Source organism: Aspergillus pseudonomiae (assembly GCF_009193645.1).
Source record: "Aspergillus pseudonomiae strain CBS 119388 unplaced genomic scaffold BDV37scaffold_130, whole genome shotgun sequence".
NCBI lineage: Eukaryota > Fungi > Ascomycota > Eurotiomycetes > Eurotiales > Aspergillaceae > Aspergillus > Aspergillus pseudonomiae.
Window position 1 is genome coordinate 70,514 of NW_022476122.1, and position 19,565 is coordinate 90,078.

The 19,565-nt window shown below is 46.9% G+C and overlaps 9 protein-coding genes across 9 annotated transcripts; 6 read left to right on the forward strand and 3 right to left on the reverse strand.

Moving 5' to 3' along the window:
• Window positions 1-184: 184 nt before the first annotated feature.
• On the forward strand, window positions 185-1,009 carry BDV37DRAFT_264217 (uncharacterized protein). Its single transcript, XM_032083639.1, has 2 exons — window positions 185-409; window positions 479-1,009. The coding sequence occupies exon 2, from the start codon at window positions 524-526 to the stop codon at window positions 791-793; it is 270 nt and encodes an 89-aa protein (XP_031935436.1). The 5' UTR covers window positions 185-409; window positions 479-523; the 3' UTR covers window positions 794-1,009.
• A 2,213-nt stretch (window positions 1,010-3,222) lies between these two features.
• Window positions 3,223-3,621, forward strand: BDV37DRAFT_288830 (uncharacterized protein; the record flags this gene model as incomplete). The annotated part of the gene is made up of 1 exon (XM_032088333.1): window positions 3,223-3,621. One exon carries the CDS (start codon window positions 3,223-3,225, stop codon window positions 3,619-3,621), a length of 399 nt encoding a protein of 132 aa, XP_031935437.1.
• Window positions 3,622-4,035: 414 nt separating this feature from the next.
• Window positions 4,036-4,872, forward strand: BDV37DRAFT_264219 (uncharacterized protein). The gene has a single exon (XM_032083640.1). It carries the CDS (start codon window positions 4,041-4,043, stop codon window positions 4,377-4,379), a length of 339 nt encoding a protein of 112 aa, XP_031935438.1. The 5' UTR covers window positions 4,036-4,040; the 3' UTR covers window positions 4,380-4,872.
• Window positions 4,873-5,082: 210 nt separating this feature from the next.
• On the forward strand, window positions 5,083-5,712 carry BDV37DRAFT_264220 (uncharacterized protein). The gene is made up of 2 exons (XM_032083641.1): window positions 5,083-5,609; window positions 5,663-5,712. Exon 1 carries the CDS (start codon window positions 5,271-5,273, stop codon window positions 5,571-5,573), a length of 303 nt encoding a protein of 100 aa, XP_031935439.1. The 5' UTR covers window positions 5,083-5,270; the 3' UTR covers window positions 5,574-5,609; window positions 5,663-5,712.
• A 5,286-nt stretch (window positions 5,713-10,998) lies between these two features.
• Window positions 10,999-12,875, reverse strand: BDV37DRAFT_264221 (putative extracelular serine carboxypeptidase). The gene has a single exon (XM_032083642.1). It carries the CDS (start codon window positions 12,836-12,838, stop codon window positions 11,117-11,119), a length of 1,722 nt encoding a protein of 573 aa, XP_031935440.1. The 5' UTR covers window positions 12,839-12,875; the 3' UTR covers window positions 10,999-11,116.
• Window positions 12,876-13,587: 712 nt separating this feature from the next.
• Window positions 13,588-14,566, forward strand: BDV37DRAFT_288833 (uncharacterized protein; the record flags this gene model as incomplete). The annotated part of the gene is made up of 3 exons (XM_032088334.1): window positions 13,588-13,934; window positions 13,992-14,288; window positions 14,311-14,566. 3 exons carry the CDS (start codon window positions 13,588-13,590, stop codon window positions 14,564-14,566), a joined length of 900 nt encoding a protein of 299 aa, XP_031935441.1.
• A 523-nt stretch (window positions 14,567-15,089) lies between these two features.
• Window positions 15,090-16,252, reverse strand: BDV37DRAFT_288834 (BTB/POZ domain-containing protein; the record flags this gene model as incomplete). The annotated part of the gene is made up of 2 exons (XM_032088335.1): window positions 15,090-15,589; window positions 15,661-16,252. 2 exons carry the CDS (start codon window positions 16,250-16,252, stop codon window positions 15,090-15,092), a joined length of 1,092 nt encoding a protein of 363 aa, XP_031935442.1.
• A 74-nt stretch (window positions 16,253-16,326) lies between these two features.
• BDV37DRAFT_288835 (uncharacterized protein) lies at window positions 16,327-17,766 on the forward strand (the record flags this gene model as incomplete). Its single annotated transcript, XM_032088336.1, has 2 exons — window positions 16,327-16,464; window positions 17,284-17,766. The coding sequence occupies 2 exons, from the start codon at window positions 16,327-16,329 to the stop codon at window positions 17,764-17,766; spliced, it is 621 nt and encodes a 206-aa protein (XP_031935443.1).
• Window positions 17,767-18,660: 894 nt separating this feature from the next.
• Window positions 18,661-19,231, reverse strand: BDV37DRAFT_264223 (DUF4267 domain-containing protein). The gene is made up of 2 exons (XM_032083643.1): window positions 19,118-19,231; window positions 18,661-19,048 (listed from the first exon to the last, which is right to left on the reverse strand). The coding sequence occupies exon 2, from the start codon at window positions 18,884-18,886 to the stop codon at window positions 18,731-18,733; it is 156 nt and encodes a 51-aa protein (XP_031935444.1). The 5' UTR covers window positions 18,887-19,048; window positions 19,118-19,231; the 3' UTR covers window positions 18,661-18,730.
• Window positions 19,232-19,565: the final 334 nt, after the last annotated feature.

The following is a 19,565-nucleotide window of genomic DNA, read 5'->3' on the forward strand; positions in this document are numbered from 1 at the left end:
TTAAGAAAGGTCAGATAGTTGTTGCCTGGAGTGGCGTCGTGATATACGATTTTGGTCACATGGTAAGGTTTCCATGGATTGGCAGGCCGCAGATCGTCAGCAAGTAACCTCCGGTATAGCGAGGAAAAGTAAATAGATAAATATCATTTCTCAGTATCTATAAATTACCTGACTCCCATGATATTGGGGAGCTGCAAATTTCCAAGCTATTTGTCCCACTGTTCAACTTTCGTTTGTCTTTGCGGGAACTAGCTATCGCGTGTGTTATGAGACAAGCTATTTGTTATATAATTGATATGTCGATTTCACTGCTTGAACGAAACCAGGGGATATTGCGTGATGCCGGGCTCCAGAGGAAACGGTTCTCGATGATGTTAGTAATCAACATGGATGAAAGGCCTGTCAATAGGTACCATTCCTCCATATGCATGAGATTGTAGGGCTCGACCTTATCTTTGATCTCATTATACGCTGCCAGGTCCTCCATCTTATCCGCGACAGACTTTTCGACCTCTGTATCCCCATGGTCCTCCATATGCAAATTCTATCACTGCACGCCCTTGTGATTTCGCAGATGCATACAACGAAAGGTCAGATCCGCAAAAAACCCACTAGAAGAGAGTATATGGAGCCACATAGCGCTTGTGTCTCTGGACCATTTGACCAACTCAGCGAGTTCTCTCCGCCTAGTTTCTGTCATCCTTATCTCTTTCCCATCAACTACGCGTGTGAAGATCTTGAGACATTTGAGGTAGCGATCGCCATCCGGGCACCCGCAATGACTAGCCCATAAGCAAGGCACTCAGAGGTTTCAAGGCCCATTTAGAAGTTGTCAAGACTTTTTACGATATTTAGCAAGTATATTAAACATCTCATTTGCAAAGACTATGAGGAGGAGTTCGGGGTTGTGATGCCTTTTTTCTTTGAAAAGAATGTTGGGCATATTGCTGGTCGTAAACTTGCGGACAGAGAACAATATGACAAAGATCTTGAAAAAGCTTTCGAAGACACCTCAGACTGAAACTGCCTCATTTACAAGCGCTGCTTCTTCTCAGAACTTTCCTGGTTTCCACCTTGGAAATGTTCCCTAATGGCCGAATCCAAAGCTCCCATGGCTTTCTGTCTATAATTTTCTGGTCTCTTATCTTGCGCAGGTTAGCCCGATGAGCTTAGCTGCTGAAGAGTCGGGGCATCTGCTTTGACGCCATATACCGTCTCTTTCACTGTGCTTTCGCTGGGAGACGATCGGTCTGCTATTTTAGAGAGCTCTATCGGAGTTCAGGCTATTGGACTTCTGAATACAAGGATGGTATCAACGACTCACCGGCCTCCGGACGGCAACTCGTAGGATCTGAGCACTACTTGGGAAGTGAGACCATCCTCAATTTTGTGCAGGAAGATTTGAAGCCTTCCGGGCCAAAGAATGATTGGGTGTTGTCCAAGTGACCCGTGACGTGGTCTGCGTCTGCAGCCTGTGGCTTTGCATCCAATAAGCGTTTCATGAGGCGGCCCTGGTCAAACTAGCCGTAGGCATACGCGACAATAAAAGCCGTTCCTTGGTTGAAGCCATGGTTCACCAGTGAAGTGGACAGATTAGGAGCGAGGGTATTATAAAGTGACTAAACTGGAGTCATAACTGAATTAGCAAGGTTCAATCTATATATTGATCAGCTCGCCGTTTTATCATATCCAGTTCCAGGGTTAGCGAGATATATAAGAGGTTGAGAATAAGTCCCTGATCACAGAATACAGCATAGAAATAATGATAGCAATTCCAAAGATAGACAAGAGAAAAACAGCGATGTAAATCCACAGAGGCGGCATAGATGGGACGATATATAGATACCGGGGGAGATGGAGAGGTAGATACAGCGAGTCAGGGAAATAGGATAGGAGAACAAGCAAAAATAATAGAAATCAGTCCTCCTATTTCGTGCGAGCAGTCGAGATTCGGGCCTTTTCTTTTTTAGCTCACAATCAACTAAAAGAGGTGTATAAACTGCTAACTGTGGTCTATCGTGATCTTTGGGTTCGCTACTGATTTCCATTGGCCAACAAAGCCTGATCGACACAAAGCACCTCAATGCTATCCCCAGAGTCGAGCAAGGTACACAGGAGCGAATAAGTGGTGGCTGATTTCTTTGCATCACTATCAAGTAGGAGAATTGTCTTGTTCGCTTTGTCAAGAGATTGTTTTAAAAACTGGATAATAGTCAGTAAGCAGCAGTTGATACTTATTGTACAAAATTCTGCAAGGTTAAAAATTATTTATTTTTTAATAATATTTAGTACATAATAATGGTATGGTGTGTATAACGTTAAAAAAAATATTCTTAAACTTAATAACAGTTGTATGACAGCCACACAACAGTCATGTTACTATATCAGCAGCCCACCAGACAACGAAATGGGAGTACCTAGCTGGATGGCTATGTATATGGAAAACATTGCGGCTCAATATATCAATATGTCAATCACATAGACGAATGAAACAAGAAAATAGCAGAGTGGAATGATATCACCAGGAATATAGAGGCTAAACAGTGGATGGATGAAATACTATCTATAAATGTGGAATGACGTATACTGCGTGGTTGATAATAGACTAGGTGACTCATTGCTAAAGGAATGATAGGTCTCTGTTAGGCATCAGTTACAGGTAGTCTTCTTCAGGGCCCATGAATGGGCCCAAACCCCAGGCCCAAAGCCCAACCCCTAGGCCCACGATGTCCCCAGTGGGCTCCCCCCAAAGCCCATTTTTGTATAAATACCGGTCTTGGCAGTCATAAAGGTGCTTACTAAGTTAAATAAATCGATGTTTTCTTACATAAGGTCCTAGGTTTGCACTGTTTGGGGCCCAATTGGGGGCCCACGGGCCCATTATGAACCCCTATACTAGGCCCAAAGCCCAACCCACCGTGGGCTTGGGCCGTGAAGAAGCCTAGATACAGGTTAACTGCCACATGAACTGAAAGCCTCACACCAGCGCGTCTGGGCAGTAATTTCCAGTGTGTGTCCTTTGAAACAGACTAGAAAAGCTATTGCATCATAGACACTCCCAGAGGATCTTTGGACTGACGTGTTTGCAATAGTGGGTGGTATAAAGGGAGGGTGATTGGTAGGAATGGAAGCTTTTGCTAGACGTCTACCTCAAACGTTGTATTTCCTTTCTGCCCCACTCCTCACCTATCCGTTCCTACATACACTCATCCAGTTTTCAAAATGTCCAGTAATCACCCAAATGGGACCTGGCAGGGAAACCCTTTCCGGAACAATGCGGGCCACGATAGGTGGAATTCAAGTCCCAATTCCACTCCGAGCCCATGGGCCTGGAAAGGCTCTTTCTCCCACGGCGGAAGAAACAACCAATATTACTGGAACAACAATAGCGGCAATACCACGTTGACTAACTGTGGCAACACGTCCTCGGAGAACTGTGGCAACACCAATACCTACAACAATAGTGGGAACAAGATCACCCGGACCGGTAACATCTCGAGTAACGGAGGGAGTGCTACTACAGGGGGGAATGTCAATTACAACAAGGCCTCAGGTCATTCCTCGGCCACATCGAAGAGTGCCTCGGGTGGTTCTGGTGGAAGTATCTCTATCGGGGGTTAGAGCTTTCTGTTTGGCAAATGTCTGTCGCTCACTTCAGATGTCACCGGGAACTACCAACATGATCAGACGGAACCGGAGAACAGTGAAAGCCGCTGTGGCTTTCTGTATCCCAAGCCGAGCTACTTGGTACTCGTTTGTTAGTAGCCCAACCTGTTTTTAGTCTTCTTTAGTACTATATTGTCTTATCAGCCGCCAGTAAGCCTATATACAACATCGTCCATGATTTGGACTCGACCGTTCTTGATGGCTAACTGCAAGGGCTAACAGCTTGTATATCTCCATTTCAGGGTTACACCACATATGACCCTAACAGCGTACAGAGGAAGGATCATTTACCTTGTTAACTTGCCTTTTCACGATTTAGGGTTACGTTTCCATAGCATCGCGATTGATACCCACCGATGATCACGTCTTAATTGATGGGATGGTGTGCTTGCAGCTTGGTAGTTGTGTACTCCTGTTGCTCCGCGCGAGCCTACTTTCTTTTCCACCATGGCTTAGGTTTATTTTGCTCGGCCAACTGGACATCGATAAGTCAATCTTGCCATTGGCTCAATGTTTTGCTTTTTCTGCGCCTCGCCATCTGCTCTACTTTTCGCGCCATGACCCGAAGCAAATCGGAGGGTACCAGTATCCATCCAATGTTGGTGAGATCTAAGTGCTTCCTTAAGAAGACTGCTGGATATGCTGATCGTGCTATTTTATGGGGGTCTTTGCGACCTGTACATCAACATTTTAGTTACCACGATTCTACATAGACAATCGATGGTCGGATTAGAAATATTCAGGGATCTAAATATAACCGCTGAGGAATTACACCTCCCAGGAAGCCATCTTGTATTAGATGACGAACGGTGGTCGGTGTATGGATGATAGACCTCCTAGATCAGGAAGGAATTGCTGTTTGCCGTAAGACATTTTCAAAGTATTATTGCTTTGAGAAAGAACAAGAAGGGCTGGGCATTATCCGTCATTTGTCCAGCCTTGTGAATGGCCCCAGCTGTACAACGCTATGTCTTGGGTGATCGATTAAACGATTTTATTAAAACGCTTCGTGGAGCCCAGATGATTGGAACAACCTATCCCTGCCACATCCACACTCATCCTAGTGAGGCTATCTAATGGTGCGAGATACAGGAGGAGGTCCAACGGCTCTTTCTATGGAAAGCCCTTTTTTAACAGCAGCAATAATCATATTCTGAGGCGGACAAAGATGCCCGTCCCACCTTAAGGGCATACCTTGGATTTCTCGCAATCTCGGGTTCTGCGTTTGGCAGCCGGTCGTTTACGAGTCATGATCTTGCTTAGAGTTTCCTCTCTTACAATTGCGGGCCTTGTTCCCAAATTGCATTTGCCAATAACTCTCTTGCCGTGTTTTCCGGAAGGTATCCCTCCAGCCAAGGATTGTCTGACCATGAAGCACTGCCATCGACTCTCCTCGTCCCACGTCACTGGACACAGCCCTACGTTGGGCGTCGTCCATCGCTAGGCAAAGAAGGAATATATAGAAGGGCCGATCTCCATCAACCCAATTCTCTTCACCACAACAGCCGAACTAAATCCATCCACTCAAGCGAGATCCGTTCCCAATCATCAGGACGCATTTTCTATCTTAAACTTTCAAATTCGTCTTTTATTATCTGAAGGCCATGTCTCAGCCCACGTACCGCAAATTCGGCAACCTTTCAGCCAATGGTGCAAATGCCTTTGGAAGCCAGGCATCATCGAAGGGTGTTTTCAACTCCAGGAGCGCGGTGCAATCCAACACTGAAAGTGGAGATGGAGGCAAGATTTCAATCAGCAGAGCGTACACCACCGCCGAAACCGGTGATATTTCAGTCAATGGAGGTGAGGCGCGTCAATACGACCACGGTGCACACACCAGCGGCCTTTTCCATGGCCAGAGATGGGGCAACGTGAAAAGTGGCAAAGGCGGCACGATCGACCTTTGAATGTAACTGGATATTAGCTTTCTGATGATCATTTGAGTATGCTCACCTTCCATGGTTAGGATGATGGTGGGCTAAGCTGCGTGTTGCAGATCAGAGGGGGAATGAGGGCTGAGTAATTGACAAGTGTGGAAGCTTCAGCCTTGCGACTTTGGTATCGTCATATTTCAACAATACATCGGTACGGAATAGTGCCGGGACTATTTCGGGAGGAAGAAGATCATTCAATAACTATTGGCTTGTTTCTATTCTCAGTACTACATTTGTAGGATTCGTAGCACAAGACTCTAGGTTGAATTTCAAGGCCACAAAACTGGGCACCGCCTATCTGTATGAGTGTATCAGTAAATAAAGATCGGCATCGTACAGTCCTTTTTCGGAATGGAATCTATTTAATGCCAGATCACAGAGTGGCTTTGGTGGCTTGCGGCTAATAGATTAAATGCAATGTAACCTGGTATCCGCCGTTGCCGCCACCAGTCATTCAGTGAAGCATACTTGCAGCTGTGTCTCTACTTCGGGATAATATCTTACTGGTGCATTACTGTTCAGGCTCAGTTGATTGTAGGAAGCGTCCATTTCAAATTTCGATCCCCCTTTGCATATTAATATCATATGTTCATTCATTCTACGAGGAAGTGGAACTTGTTCTAAAGCCATCTGACACGCGCATTGTCGTTGTCACTGTATCCTATCAATCCCTACGATGAGTTCCCATGTGAAGAAATCTCGAAGCTCTTCCAGCCGACGTTGCAAAGGAATATCAAGACATGGTGGCCGATGCAGGCGGCGTGTGAAGGCCTCACAGAAACGCTGCAGAAGTCACAGGCCTCATCTGGAACAGCTTGAAGATTTATCGACAGACAAGAGCCCACCCAACCAAAACTGGGGCAACGCAACAAATCAGAACTGTGGAAATACTGTGCATGAGAATTGCGGCAACATAACAAATCGGAACTGTGGAAATATCACAACGAACACCAACACCTCTCAATATATTCATCTACAACATTGCCAGGTAGGGCGACGTGTACTACGTCTTATCGGATACTCTGCTCTGACCAGATTAACAAGATAGCGGAGACAGCTGTTCAGTACCAAACCTTTGTGACCAACAACTATTCCAGCTTTTTCTCTCCTAATGATCAGTTCATAAAGGAGCTTGTGCAAAAGGCAGCTACTGAGATGCATCATATCACACAGAAGTATGATGTACCTGCTAGCCGGGAACTTGAAGTGGTTGAACTTGCATTATTCGATCTGGTCATTGTTTGCGGTGAGTCTTGAAAGTTCAACCTAACCAACATTCTTCCTGCGATACTAAGGTTTGTCCTAGATAATAGTTTGTCTATGTTCAAGCACCGGCGTGCCCTAAAGGATATACTCCTACGTCTTGTTACAATTTCCTCGCTTCTCGTACCAAAGGGAATAACAATCCAGCTCCTCTATCCGAACGCAGGCGGGAGGGACCATTTCGAGAACATAACTACCAGCAATCAAGTTGAAGACATGTTTCAAACAGTCAGATTCCTCAACTTACAAAGGCTCATAGGCCGTTCGGGATTAGGTGAGGTTGTCAACAAAAAGATCGTACATCCTATGATCATTAGAAAGGCCAAAGCAGGCAACCTGAAACGGCCAGTGATCACCGTTATTATCTCAGACGGAGAGGTAGGCGTTTGGGCCCTATGTTGGAGATTTCCTTTTTTAAATTACATGTTAACTAACATTTGAATCCCTCCTCACGTAAGGACGGTGAAACAATTAAATCGACAATTCAGAAATGCAAAGGATCGCCTGATCTGCAATCCTACGGTGAAAGAGCAGCAATGTTCCTCTTTTCTAGAGTGGGAAACAGCAAGAAAGGACGTGAGTTCCTCAGTCATTTGGGGAGTGATAAATCAATCAATGATATCGTGCACTGCTCCACGGATAGCCTGGATAAATGGCAAGCCGAATTTGAAAAGCTTGGAAGTGAAACTAAATATACAGGCAAGGTACGTGTTCCCTTTGAGTCACCTCTTCCCTCGCCAGCTTTTCCAGCTTTCCAAACCCCACTGCTAAGTTTCATCTGGGAAACAGCTCATAGAGCTTTTCTTGACTGCCTTAGACCGCCAAGCGGTCTGAGTGAAATGCTACTCGTCATTGGTGTCACAGGTCAAGCTAGGGATACCTTTGAACTACTGGTGGTGTATCTATATTAGTATTCTGTGAAAGGCGTAAGAAATGCAGCTTTAATCGATATCACCATGGATCCCTGGACGGAGCACGAAATCCACCAGTCTCTCAAACATTGCCGTGTGTTAGCATTTAACGGCCTGGTAAATGAATCATCACTAAAAGCAAGTCTTTCCTATAACCGATAGTGATGAGAGGTCAGTAAAACCTTTAAAATAAATTCTCCAGAAGAGGACGAGAACATCTTGGTCTGGTAGAGCGGTCAACATTAATTTGTTTAACTATCGGAGTACGTCTGGTGGGATGGCAGAATGCCTACACTGGTGTAGGAGTTACGAGTCAACTCGGCTACAGTTTTCAGAATATATCGAGGCAGCGGGACTTGTCTCAGAATCCTACCAGTGCAGTAGTTCAATATCTAGAAGGGAATTGGGGGGTATGCTCCAGCTTGGCTCTAATAGAATCATCTACACTCATCTTTGTTATATCACCGTCTGGCTGACGGCAGGAAGGATTTTGAGGGGGTATATTAACCCTGATATTTGTTAGAGTCGGGGGTAAGGTGCTTACTTGAGTATTCAGGGGAGTATTCGTCGGATCTAGGTATAGGTGGGGTTAGAAATACAGGCAAGTACTATGCGCGAAGTCAATGTACCGCGCATTGTATCCAGCTCAAGGGTTGACGAAGAAAACCTGAATATCAACGGTGTAATATAAATAATGAGGCAATACTAACAAGAGCAACAATAAAAATATAACCCACTGAATAGACCAAAGAGGACAAGTAGAGGTTAAGTACAGAGGAGAGATACGAAATGTGTACTGAAGGGGTATTATATTTCCCCGGCAATTCTCCTATCTACATATAGAGCATAGAATTGGGGTGGTAGGGAGTTCAGTAAGGATTAAGTATAAGATCAATATTGATTAAGCCCCTTGGGTTAATCAAAATTCGAAGCAGTCATACCTTCTGAATTCCTTAGACTTGATCAGAGTCGAGACGCGAGACAATATCTGAGCCTTTGTAATGTACCGATATGACAGCATTTCAGTTCACCTAGAATAGTGAAAAATGAGTCCCTGGAGAACGTAAGAAGTATACGGCCAGGTCTCAGGGAGATGCTGCAGGCGCTCCATGCGCCAACCAGTATGATCCTGTCAAGAAACAGACATTCCGTCAAAAGAGTGTGGGTGAATAAAACTAAACCACCACTGAGTCGCTCTGGTAGACTTTATAAAATTTTAGGATAATATTGAAAATTTCGATGGGGTTGTATAATCGGTCAGCGAACTTGTAGGAGGCGAGATTCTTGATATCTGTCATCAACTTCTTAATACATTCAAGTTTCTTATACTGTAAGACACTATAGACATCTAAGTTCTGAGTGGCCAGCTAGCCTGTATGGGCATATGGGGCCTTATATAAGTTGAATAAATCCTTTTGGCTTTTCAGGAATATTTTACATTGTCCCTTAGCTCGATTTAGTCCGATCACCTTTGGCTGAACATTGGGATTACGATTCACACCCCACTACGGATTGGCCCGAGATCCTCCGCTTGTCAACCATGGCATATGATTCGTATCTTGAAGCCTGAAGAGTAAGATAGACTTTTAGAGTCACAACTTCAACCTATAAGATGTGTCTATGCACATTCTCGAGATCTTGGATTCCTCCTCTTGCATAGCGTCCTCCGCGACTAAACTTTGGGTTGTCGTTACTGAGCGCTTTGCTCCCTATAAAGTCGCTCTGGACTTCTCTGTTGACCGAGCACCTAGCGTCTCTTAAATCTAAAAATTCTACCAGGTTGTATTTTTCTTTCCACCTTCGTGGCAATATGTTGTCTTGCTCAGCCTTAGTCAAATACTTTTCCTAACTCGATTCCGGTGAAAACGAGCCCGTCTTCCATTTTTCCAGGTCTCCGTCTACCTCCTTCAATCTGTCTCTTGTCATTCTCCCGCCATCATGAAGGCTTCCATAGTACTTTTCACTTTCACTGCCGCCGTTCTGGCCAGCCCTAACAGCCCCTGCGATGGCTGCATCTGCGCTAGTACAGGAACTGTTGTGTGTCAAGGACAAGGAAATGGTGGCCTCATCTCGTTGGGCAACGTCTCACCTGGGGCACTCGGCGAAAATTGCGCTTTTGGTGACGTTTATTGTTGCTCAAAAGAGAAGGTCGACGAGGTATGCTATCATGTCTCTTGTTTGAAGTTTATGGAAATCGGACTAACAAAGCCCTCTGATAGAGTGGCCTGGTTAATCTAGACGTTGAGGCTGAATGTTCTCTTAACCGTGTTCTATAATCATTATTCTTGTGCTATCTCAGCATCGTGTTTTCATTGTGCAGCAATGACTTTCAGGATTACCAGAGACCCTCGCTGGTGGACGGGATTTGGGAAAAGGTGACGGGATGGCAAAAAGTTAAACACGGCCGCAATAGGACAAAATGACAAAGACCGGCTGACTACGTGGTGCCTGCCATGGATCCCTACAGTATATTCATTGCTTAGAATAATGTTACGCTTGGGACCGATTGCAGCATCCAGGAGTTATTCGTGTCAGCCAGAGAGTACCGCGGACCAGTGGTGATAGATTATATTGATGGTATTCTAAAAAGCCAAATAAACCTCTATATACTACTTGATATATTCATATATTGAGTAGTATTCCAGGACGATAGTTAAATCTATATATGTTGACTTGCATATTAACGCGCGGACACCTTTGCTTTTATCGGTTCTATACTTTTGCTCTTCCGGGACAGGGCTTGGATTTGAGGGACAATACTCTTTCAAATGCTGTATGAGAATAGTTCATTATCCTAGTGCGGCCTGTAGGAGACAATAGATTCACGCGTGGGATATTTCAGATGTCTATATACTTCGATAACACAGACCTTGCAGACATGTACTTTCGGGAGAGAAAGATCTCCTAGATTATCTCGGACTACTTATCATTGATCTCTAATGTTGATGGCGAAGCTAAATGCAAGAGGAGGGTCTAAGAGTTATCGTGTACAGTTGCCAGAATCTGATGGTCTGGGGTGAATGCAATTGTGTTTATATAGTTTCCATGCCTGTTCAAACTTTTTATTAATCCAGCTGTTGCTGTTCACCATATTCATTAGATAGATCGTCGATTCTGGGCAATTTCCAGTTCTGAATAACTTCCTATTTCGAGAAACATTGAAACTTGTTTTGGAGGGAATATAGTACTTAAATGTCCACGGTGGAGTGTGGTTCTAGACTTGGGATTAAATGCGTAATCATTTGTATACAGAAAGTTAAACGAGTGTGGAGGCACTAGTATATATTCACATAGCGAGCAGCTTCTTAGCTGACATTTACAAGAGACATTGTATACCATCGCTTAGAGTGGCACTTGGCTACGCCCAGGGCCGCCTCTAATTCCCTTAACCGGTCGAGAGGAACCCCGAGACCGCTGCTTCCACTGCTTCAGCCACACGCCAACAAACCGCAGAACCTCTTTCTGCACCTCCACAATAGCCGCCGGAGGCTCTTGGCCTTTATCCTCATCGTTCTTGGAAAGGCCATTCTGATCCCAGTGGTGCACAGCACCCCGGATACCGTCCCATACATCCTCCGCCGGGACGTCGATCAAGATGAATGGCTCGTCATCGGTGGATTCCCTCTCCTGCGTGCCATCGGCGTGCGGTGTCGCATCACGCCAGGGGTCCGCCAGACCATCGATGATGGCCACTCGCGGGTAAGAGAAGTTGAATCCGCCGTGTTTGTTGATATTCGTGACGTTTGGCGGAGAGGCGATCCCATATAGCTGTTCACAGAAGGTTGATACGCTGGCAACATCCAAAACGCGCGAGATCAGAGGCATGATATCCTTCGGTACGGACGCACCAGACATGAAGTAGCCCCATTCAGTGCAAACCTGATATTCCCAACTGATACCGTCGCTTTTGGGGAGCGATCTAGAGTCGGATGCGTCGGAATCCTCAGCTTCGGCTGAATTCACACCGCTGGGAATGGACTGGTTGAGAAAGCCAATGTGGTTCAAGAAACCGTTCACGAAGCTGGAGTTGGATGAATCGTATCCGGCCACATCGATAAGCTCCTGGACAGTGGGTTTAACGGTTTCAGTGTCGGGGTACAGCAAGTCGATGCTGGTAATGTTATCGCAGTAGGTTCGGAAGAAAGAGCTACCGATGTTGGAATCCCAGTTGCGTGATTGGAAGCTATCGAGACCATATGAAAGCAGCGAAACGAAGGAGACATCATCCTTGTCGGGGCTGACTCCCACCGAGGATTTCAGCTGCTGGCCTAGCGTTTTATTGTCGGCATGGTCTATTAGGATGCGGTCTACGACGTCGATGAAGGTTTGGGTCGCCCAGATGCAATCGGACGGGCCAAATTTGCGGATCGGCTCGTAGTACTGCCAGAAATCTATGATGGCTTCGGTGACGCCTGAGGAAGAAACAGCACCCCAGTAGACGTCGGGGTAGAGCTTGCGCAGGAAGGCGACAAAGGCGCCGGCATACGATCCACCATAGGCGATCCAGGGTGTCGTTTTAGCGGTGAGATTTACATGCTCTAGTCCGGGAAAGACGATGTTGGAAGCGAAGTATGCATAATCGGCCAACGCCTGGTCCGTTGAGAGAAATCGAATGTTCTCTGTTGTCAGGTTTTCTACTGGGAAACTTTCGCCGTAGTAACGATGCTCTAGAATAACTCCAATGCCGTGATATGCAGCCGCCAGTTCGGTGACGATGCCCTGCGATAAGAAAGGGAATCGGGCGGTCGCATCGGTTTCCCCGGCGGCGATCACAAACACTGGACCTCCTTCCTTGTAGTGTTGAGCGTCAAACCAGTACCGCAAGTCGAAATGGTCGTTGCTGTGCGGCACATAGCGCGAGTCATTATGGAAATGATCAACAGGCACCGAAAGATGGTACGCAGGGTACTCAGCCGTTGCCAATTGCGATTTCACTGCCGAATCCGGGGTCAATTGTTGTTGTTGCTTTGCGCGCAGCTCAGGATATGCCAATTGCAATGGCGTATACTGGAATGCCTGCGCCGAGGCAAGCAGAGAGGTCACTGACAGCAGGAATTTCAGCATCGTCACAGTTTAATGCTGTCAGGGATCCGGAGGAAAGTTGGGAACTCGCGCATGAAGATCCTTGGGGAACTTCTCTTGCATATAAGCCAGCCAATTTAGCCGCTGTTTGCCGGCAATGCGGCAATGCGATGGCTTACCCCTCTCACCGACATGCCATCAGGCCTTGGGGCCATTGCGTTCTCCATCGGACTCCGTGGGAGTGGAGTTGCTTGGCGGACTCTCGCCATAGTGCAACGTGATGATCCAATGAGGGAACTCAAACCATCCAACCTGCAGATGTCGATCACGGGACGGTGCCTGAGGCCATCTGAGGAGGGAACCTTGGTAGAAGATATCGCTATTCCTATCGAGGTTAGACTGTATCACACACGTGAGAAGGTTTCTTTACCGAGGGCGGTGGATTACCCGGACAAATGACAAGCGATCAGCCTGGCGTACCTGGCAGAACAACACGATAGAGTTGAAAAGCTTCACGATACGCGTCCTGAAGTGGAAGGCGGTAGGGCAATATTTATAACTCGTGGAAACTCCTGAGAAGATGTGTAGCCATAATTCAATACCCTAAAACATATAGTTCATGAAGCTCTCTACCCGTCACATGCATATTTCGTTGCCAGGGCGCGGTCATCAATTATTTTTCTACTCTTCGGCGCTTTGCCTGATGGTTGATAGTCCTGTAGGCGAGGGGTAGGAGTCAAGGCAATCGCGGTAGCCTCCCGTCGGTCTCTCCACGTTGAAAAATACTTAGAATGGCCCTACTCATGAATGCCGCAGAGCTCCTGTCGAGACTTCCCACTATACCATCTTCGAACTCCGATCTAGATGAACATGAGGACCATAAAGCGATCCTGCAGGATGCTCCGTCAATGAAAGCCAATCCGGAGGACGAGCTGATTCTTCGTAATGTTCCATCCGTTCAAGCTGAGCCGAATAATGAGGACAATGAATTGTTCGTGGCCGATGTTCCATCCAGCCACGACGACTCGGATGAATTGGAGGACCACGAGCGGATTCTTCACAATGATCTTCTCGCTAGCATAGCCATGCAGGAGGAGGGATACCCAGTGGCCGACACAAGCCCTCCTCCTTCTCCTTGGTAGGTAGAGAGCTATCAAGTAAGAGAGCCAAATGCTGATCGGCAACTTAGACCAAGTCCCAATCTGTTTGGGACTCCCACAGTAGCTGCACCCGCCGTCTCTTCTTCTTTTACCTCCCATGACGAGTTCACCCGATCACAGATTGCTGACCAGCCCCGTCTGTCTTGGAACTGGAGGAACCAAGGCAAAGATAGAACAATTTATACGCCCACTGTAGTCGGCAAATGGTGGTATCGCACCTCGTTCGAGCTAGAGCGTCTTCCTAAAGACAAATGCCGCAGCTTTGGACATATCGGCCGAATTATGGAAACTGAGCTTGGGAAGCAGCGATTCGGTGACGCGCGCTGTGGGAGGTGCAGGACTAACGGTCAAGAGTGTTGGGTCTATTCAAAGGAGGGCGCAGCACAAGTTTGCCGCCCAGGCGAAGCTTGCACCCGGCGCCGACTCATCCCTCAAGTTGGTGGGTGCAGCTTGTCGACGCGACTCCCGAGTACAAGAGGCAACTCGTCTTCGCCGCAATCAGGAGGGCCAGTTCGGTCAGCCCACTCTTTCCGGTGGTTGCTTCCGATGCCTTATCCGCCCCGTTCACAGGGGCTGGACTCGCAGGGGAATCGGGTGTAATCGTTTATAGGTAGGTATCTATGTGGGGGTATGGCCTCTTGTCTTGTGTCATATCATTAAACCCTGCCCTCGTGCATATAACTAGACTGCATGACTTCCTGGCTGTGGTATAACTTCGCCTGCTGTTGTCTCTCAACGCCTGCTCTGCCGCTAGACAATGGCAAGAATTCTAACCAGTCAATGCCCCGTCAGAATCATTCGATTACGAGACTCCTCAAGATAATATAAGTAACTGGTACCCATACTTCACTTGCTAATGCAACACACCTCTTCTATGTTATTCAAGCATATTGCTGGTGGATGGGTGGGTAGGTAACAATGTTAAATACCTGGCGAGCCAGTCTGTCGCCATACGAATTCAACAATCAGAGCGCTTTCCGAGTACAATGATGGTGGAAATGGTTTTCTTAGCTACAAGCGGGGATTGCATCGCTTCAATAATGCCTTTCTCATGCTTGGCACAATGGCAGTGATCAATCCCTCATCCATTCAACACGAGGCCTCATGGCAATTGCCGCTTTTCAGCCCTCGAGCTAAGGTGCAACTAGTCCCCTTTTCTCACGGCGCGCCATGAAGCTGAAATAACACGTCGGCTCCCCATGAGTGATGCGGCAATTCCGGTCATATCGCTCTCTAAAGCGAGCGTGATCCCAGTAATCCTCATCATCCCTAACTGTGATTTTCATACAATCAAGACAGAGACCATCAAAATACTCAGTCGTCACTTGGATTGCCCTTTCCACACCCTTTTTCCAATCGAAACAGCAATGCAGACAGCGATCTCCGGAAATTTTTCTCAACATGCGTTCTTGGTCGAACTGTCTCAGTCGATCGAGGTAGCATTGAACACTGGCCCGGGAAAATGACCGCTCTACCAGTGGCTGAACATCGATTCTGCCCAGTTCCCTGAGGTAATTGAAAACTGTTTCCTCCTTACAGCGACATGAGCCATGATCAATCAACAAATTGATCTTGGCAAATAACTCCCGGTCCAAGATGTTGCGGAGGCGTCCTCTAGCGGCATTCAACTGCTCTATAGATGCGCCAGGCTTGTTAGTAAGTGCTGTACATGTAGTGGGTACGCGTCGAGGGATGAAATCTTACGGATAATTCGTGGTGGGAGATGTAACTTCATGTTGTCGATCGGACTAATCTCCGTGATATGGCCGATCTCCTTATACACCAGGCTTTTGGTCAGGACCTGGAACCCCTCGGCGTAGTCAAATGCGTAGCAAGGGAGCATCAACTTCCTAGCAAGGTTATTGCGATATATACCTACAGCTGTTGCATTGCGGTACCATGTGATAAACCAATCCAGCAGCTGCTGTCGGTCAAACTCGTACTTATCACTGGCTAGTATGACATGCCAGATATCCGTGACTGTGACATCGTCCAGTTTGACCATATTCAAGGTGGAGTGAAAGAGTCGAAACCAAATCTCCATGCTTCTCACGGGGTCATCGTGCAAGACGATCTTGTCGCTTTTCGACTCTACCCAGCTCCTTCCTAACATGGCTTGGAAATAACTGCTTGAACTCGCCAATGTATCCTTGCTGATATGCAGCAAGCCGGTTCTTGATGGTACCTTATGGCCGTAGTCCTCGTCGTACTCAATGATCTCCACGGTCAGATCACTCTGAGGAGTGACTATGACGTCGTCGCATGGGACCGGTTCTTTGCTGGACGTAGATGACATCGTTGGATAATCTCTGTTTGATTATAGATTATGAGCAGAAGGGAATACTTGTGAGTTCCAGGCTACTAACCTCGATGGTGACAAGTCTCAAATGGGAGAACTATGGTGCTTTTGCGGCTACTTGCAAAGATGATCCTGTACGATGTGAGACCTTGCTGGAAATGTCCCAAACGTCGTATTTGCTCAATAGACAAGGAGGCGACAACTGGAGCGTGAGTATGATAAGCTGTAACCTCTCACTCTGTAACCAGTAGAGAAGAAGATGGAGAGACAAAGGGAGCAAGTGAGAAAGAAGAAAGACAAAACAAAGAGGGCTTAGATTGGAGGGGAAGGGGAGTTGAGCAGGCTATGGGATTCTTGCAAGTAGTGAATATCATTCAATCATCTGGCTTTTCTCACTTGTTTATCACACCCATTTGTGCGGCTCGGAGTCATTTCATGTTCAGCTTTGTTTACTAACAATTCTAGACGTTACCCAGTAATACCCCCAGCATTCCTTTGGGTGCTTTAGGATCAATTTATCACCCATTGTTACCTGCCAGGATCTCGTGGATTGTTGCGATATACTGAGATCAGCCTATCTCCAAATTCTCAGTAATTGCAGATGACAAGCTTTCACCCAGTATGCAACCAAGCTCCATGATCAATGGTAATCTTAGGTTATTCCAGGTTTATGGTGTCTACACTCCACGGCGCATGATATTCAAAGAGTAGGACAAAGAAAGTAGGGCCAAACTGTAAGGAGAGCATACAGAGTTTGGGGACAAATTGATAAGCATGGTCTATCTCATCACTACTGCATCATTGCGCCTGATTCATTACATACAAAATAATGATGCAACGATTCCCACGTACAATCCTACGTATCTGCCACTAATTGTAGCCTGACACTCCCATTAAGTTGTTCAACACACTCTCCCAGTCAACACGCCCCACAACATAATAACAATAGCCTCCCTTCCGCAGGAAATAATCGACCAGGTATGATAAAAACACCAGTAGACACTACGGAGACTAGTATTGAAGTCTAGATCGCCGTCTTCGCCAGCCATGGAGATGGATCAAGCCAATTCCTCAAAAGCCTCCGCGTAGTTAGCAGGCCATTCTGCTACAGCGCAACGCAAATTCTATTCCAGGCAGTCCGCCTATTCCAGAAAGAACGGAGCGATTCCGATCTCGAGAAACGGGATGATATTCAGGCATTACTGGAACTAGCCCAGTCTGGAGCCAGTCGATACATACGGGTCATGCGAGTTCGTGGTGATACTTTCTTCAAGTCCTCTGACCCAAGTGAGGGAGTAGAAGTGATAGGCACTGTTGCGAAAGCCTTCCGGGACTACGTGCGCCCGAGACTTGAGAGGTTGGAGCTTTTTGAACCCAACAATCTGATGCTGCGCGAATTCTCTCATCACGCAGTGGCCCCTATCATCGCCGGTCTCAAGTACCTCACTATCTGGGGATGCACAGGGTGTCCAAACAGTGCGGAGATACGACGCATCTTGCAATCAGGTTAGAGTCTTCGATCGGTAGAGTGGCGAAACTGCGCACCATCCTTCGAGGGGCCTACTGGTATTGTTCACCCCAAGGCCCCGTTAGAACACTTGATGCTCTATTGTTATAACCAGATGGTCATCTTACTTGACGGCCTGTCCTCCACGGTGCGCAATGCCAGGAGCACCATCAGATGTTTGGACCTTTACCCCATGAGATGTCATGTTGACGCGGCGGAAGAGCATGCCCAGGAGCTCGTGAGGGAGCTTACATCTTGTCCCTTGCTTCATCATGTGTATGTGGCCCTATTTCCTGAAACTCCTGTTGTACAGCAACATGCTGAAAGGGTGAAGTCGAATTCCTCCTGGAGACCTGTGTAGTGAAGAGTGTTGCCCTTATTTCTGGCCGCGGTTGGGTCTCATTCGACTTTCTATCTGGGATTATAAGCAGGCTCGTGGATACTCCGGACCAGAAGGTGATGTCATACAGAGCTTGGTAAATCAAGGACTCTCTCATGGAGTGAAGTCGGGGGCCTATCTGGTCACCAGGTTGCTCGAAGAATCGCACGGCTTTGCAAACGAGTCGATCAAAGACACTGAAATTTACTATTCTGTCTCTTGGATTTCTTCGCAAGCGACCGCAATTCTGGCGATGCGTCTGCTAGGCATATCGATTTGTTAAGTATCCCGCATGCACTGTATTAAAGGGGTCTAGGAGGTAGATTGATTGGGGAGATTGTTCAGATTTCCTTGTGCTTCTCTGACGGTTGCTGGTATGAGAGATACTCCAACGGCATAGGGGCTGAAATGTATTAAGATCTAATAGTATTGGCTATCGCAGATAATATTACATATCTCAGTCATATCCCATCTAGGATCAAGTGAGAATCCCTCCATACCAATATCACCAGCATCTACCTCGTATCAAAAAGACCCAAAACAGCGTCCCTACCACGGTAAAAATGGGCACGTACCCCCAATGGTTCCACTACCGCTTCCTATGTGCCCAGCAGACAAACCCATCCACATACGCAACCGTGCTGGTCACAATCATGATCCAGCCGACAGACTTGGGATGACCGGTGAAAAGAGCGGAGAACAAAGCCACTCCCATGAAAACATCTCTCGCACCGTAGACCGCCATCAAGCTGTTCACCAGGTCCCGTTCTGCGGGCGAAGTCGGTACCTCAAACTCGAAGAAGCTCAATGCATGATGCCAAATCCGATGGGGATGGCTGCGAAGACTGGCCACGAGGCAGAGCACGGCGGAGTCAGAGGCCGGCCTTGTTGAACTATTGGATGTTGGCTGTTGTTGCTGGTCAATTTTACTCCTGATTGTCTATAATCCGGTGGTTATGCTGGGTCTGGATGTCACCTCTTGGCATTGATCCCTGTTTGTTAGGCAGACGTGTTGCTGCCTGGCCTAAACATTGAGTGCACATCTGGGATCCAGTTGTCCAAACGTGTTCCTGAGTGACAGTCTACCAGGCTTGACTCGATGCAATCAATATGGACGAGTGTAGGTGGTTAAGCTTTCACCACCTTGCCTCTGGCTAGCTCCATGATATGCTCTACTGATCCTGTGATTATGACCTACGCTGTTTATCCATTTTAATCCTAGGTAAATCAGCTGATGCATGCAACTTTACTGTAAGATTGACTACTGCAGAGATCTAGTGCTTTGGAAAGGATTGTCTGGGTGCCTTGACGGAGAGTTCTCCGACGTGTACATCCCTAGCCCCGCCATGATGACGCTCCCTATTTGCTCGCCTGGAATCTAGAGAAGAATGTTGGAATCAAACCTTGGCTATTGCTGGTTTATA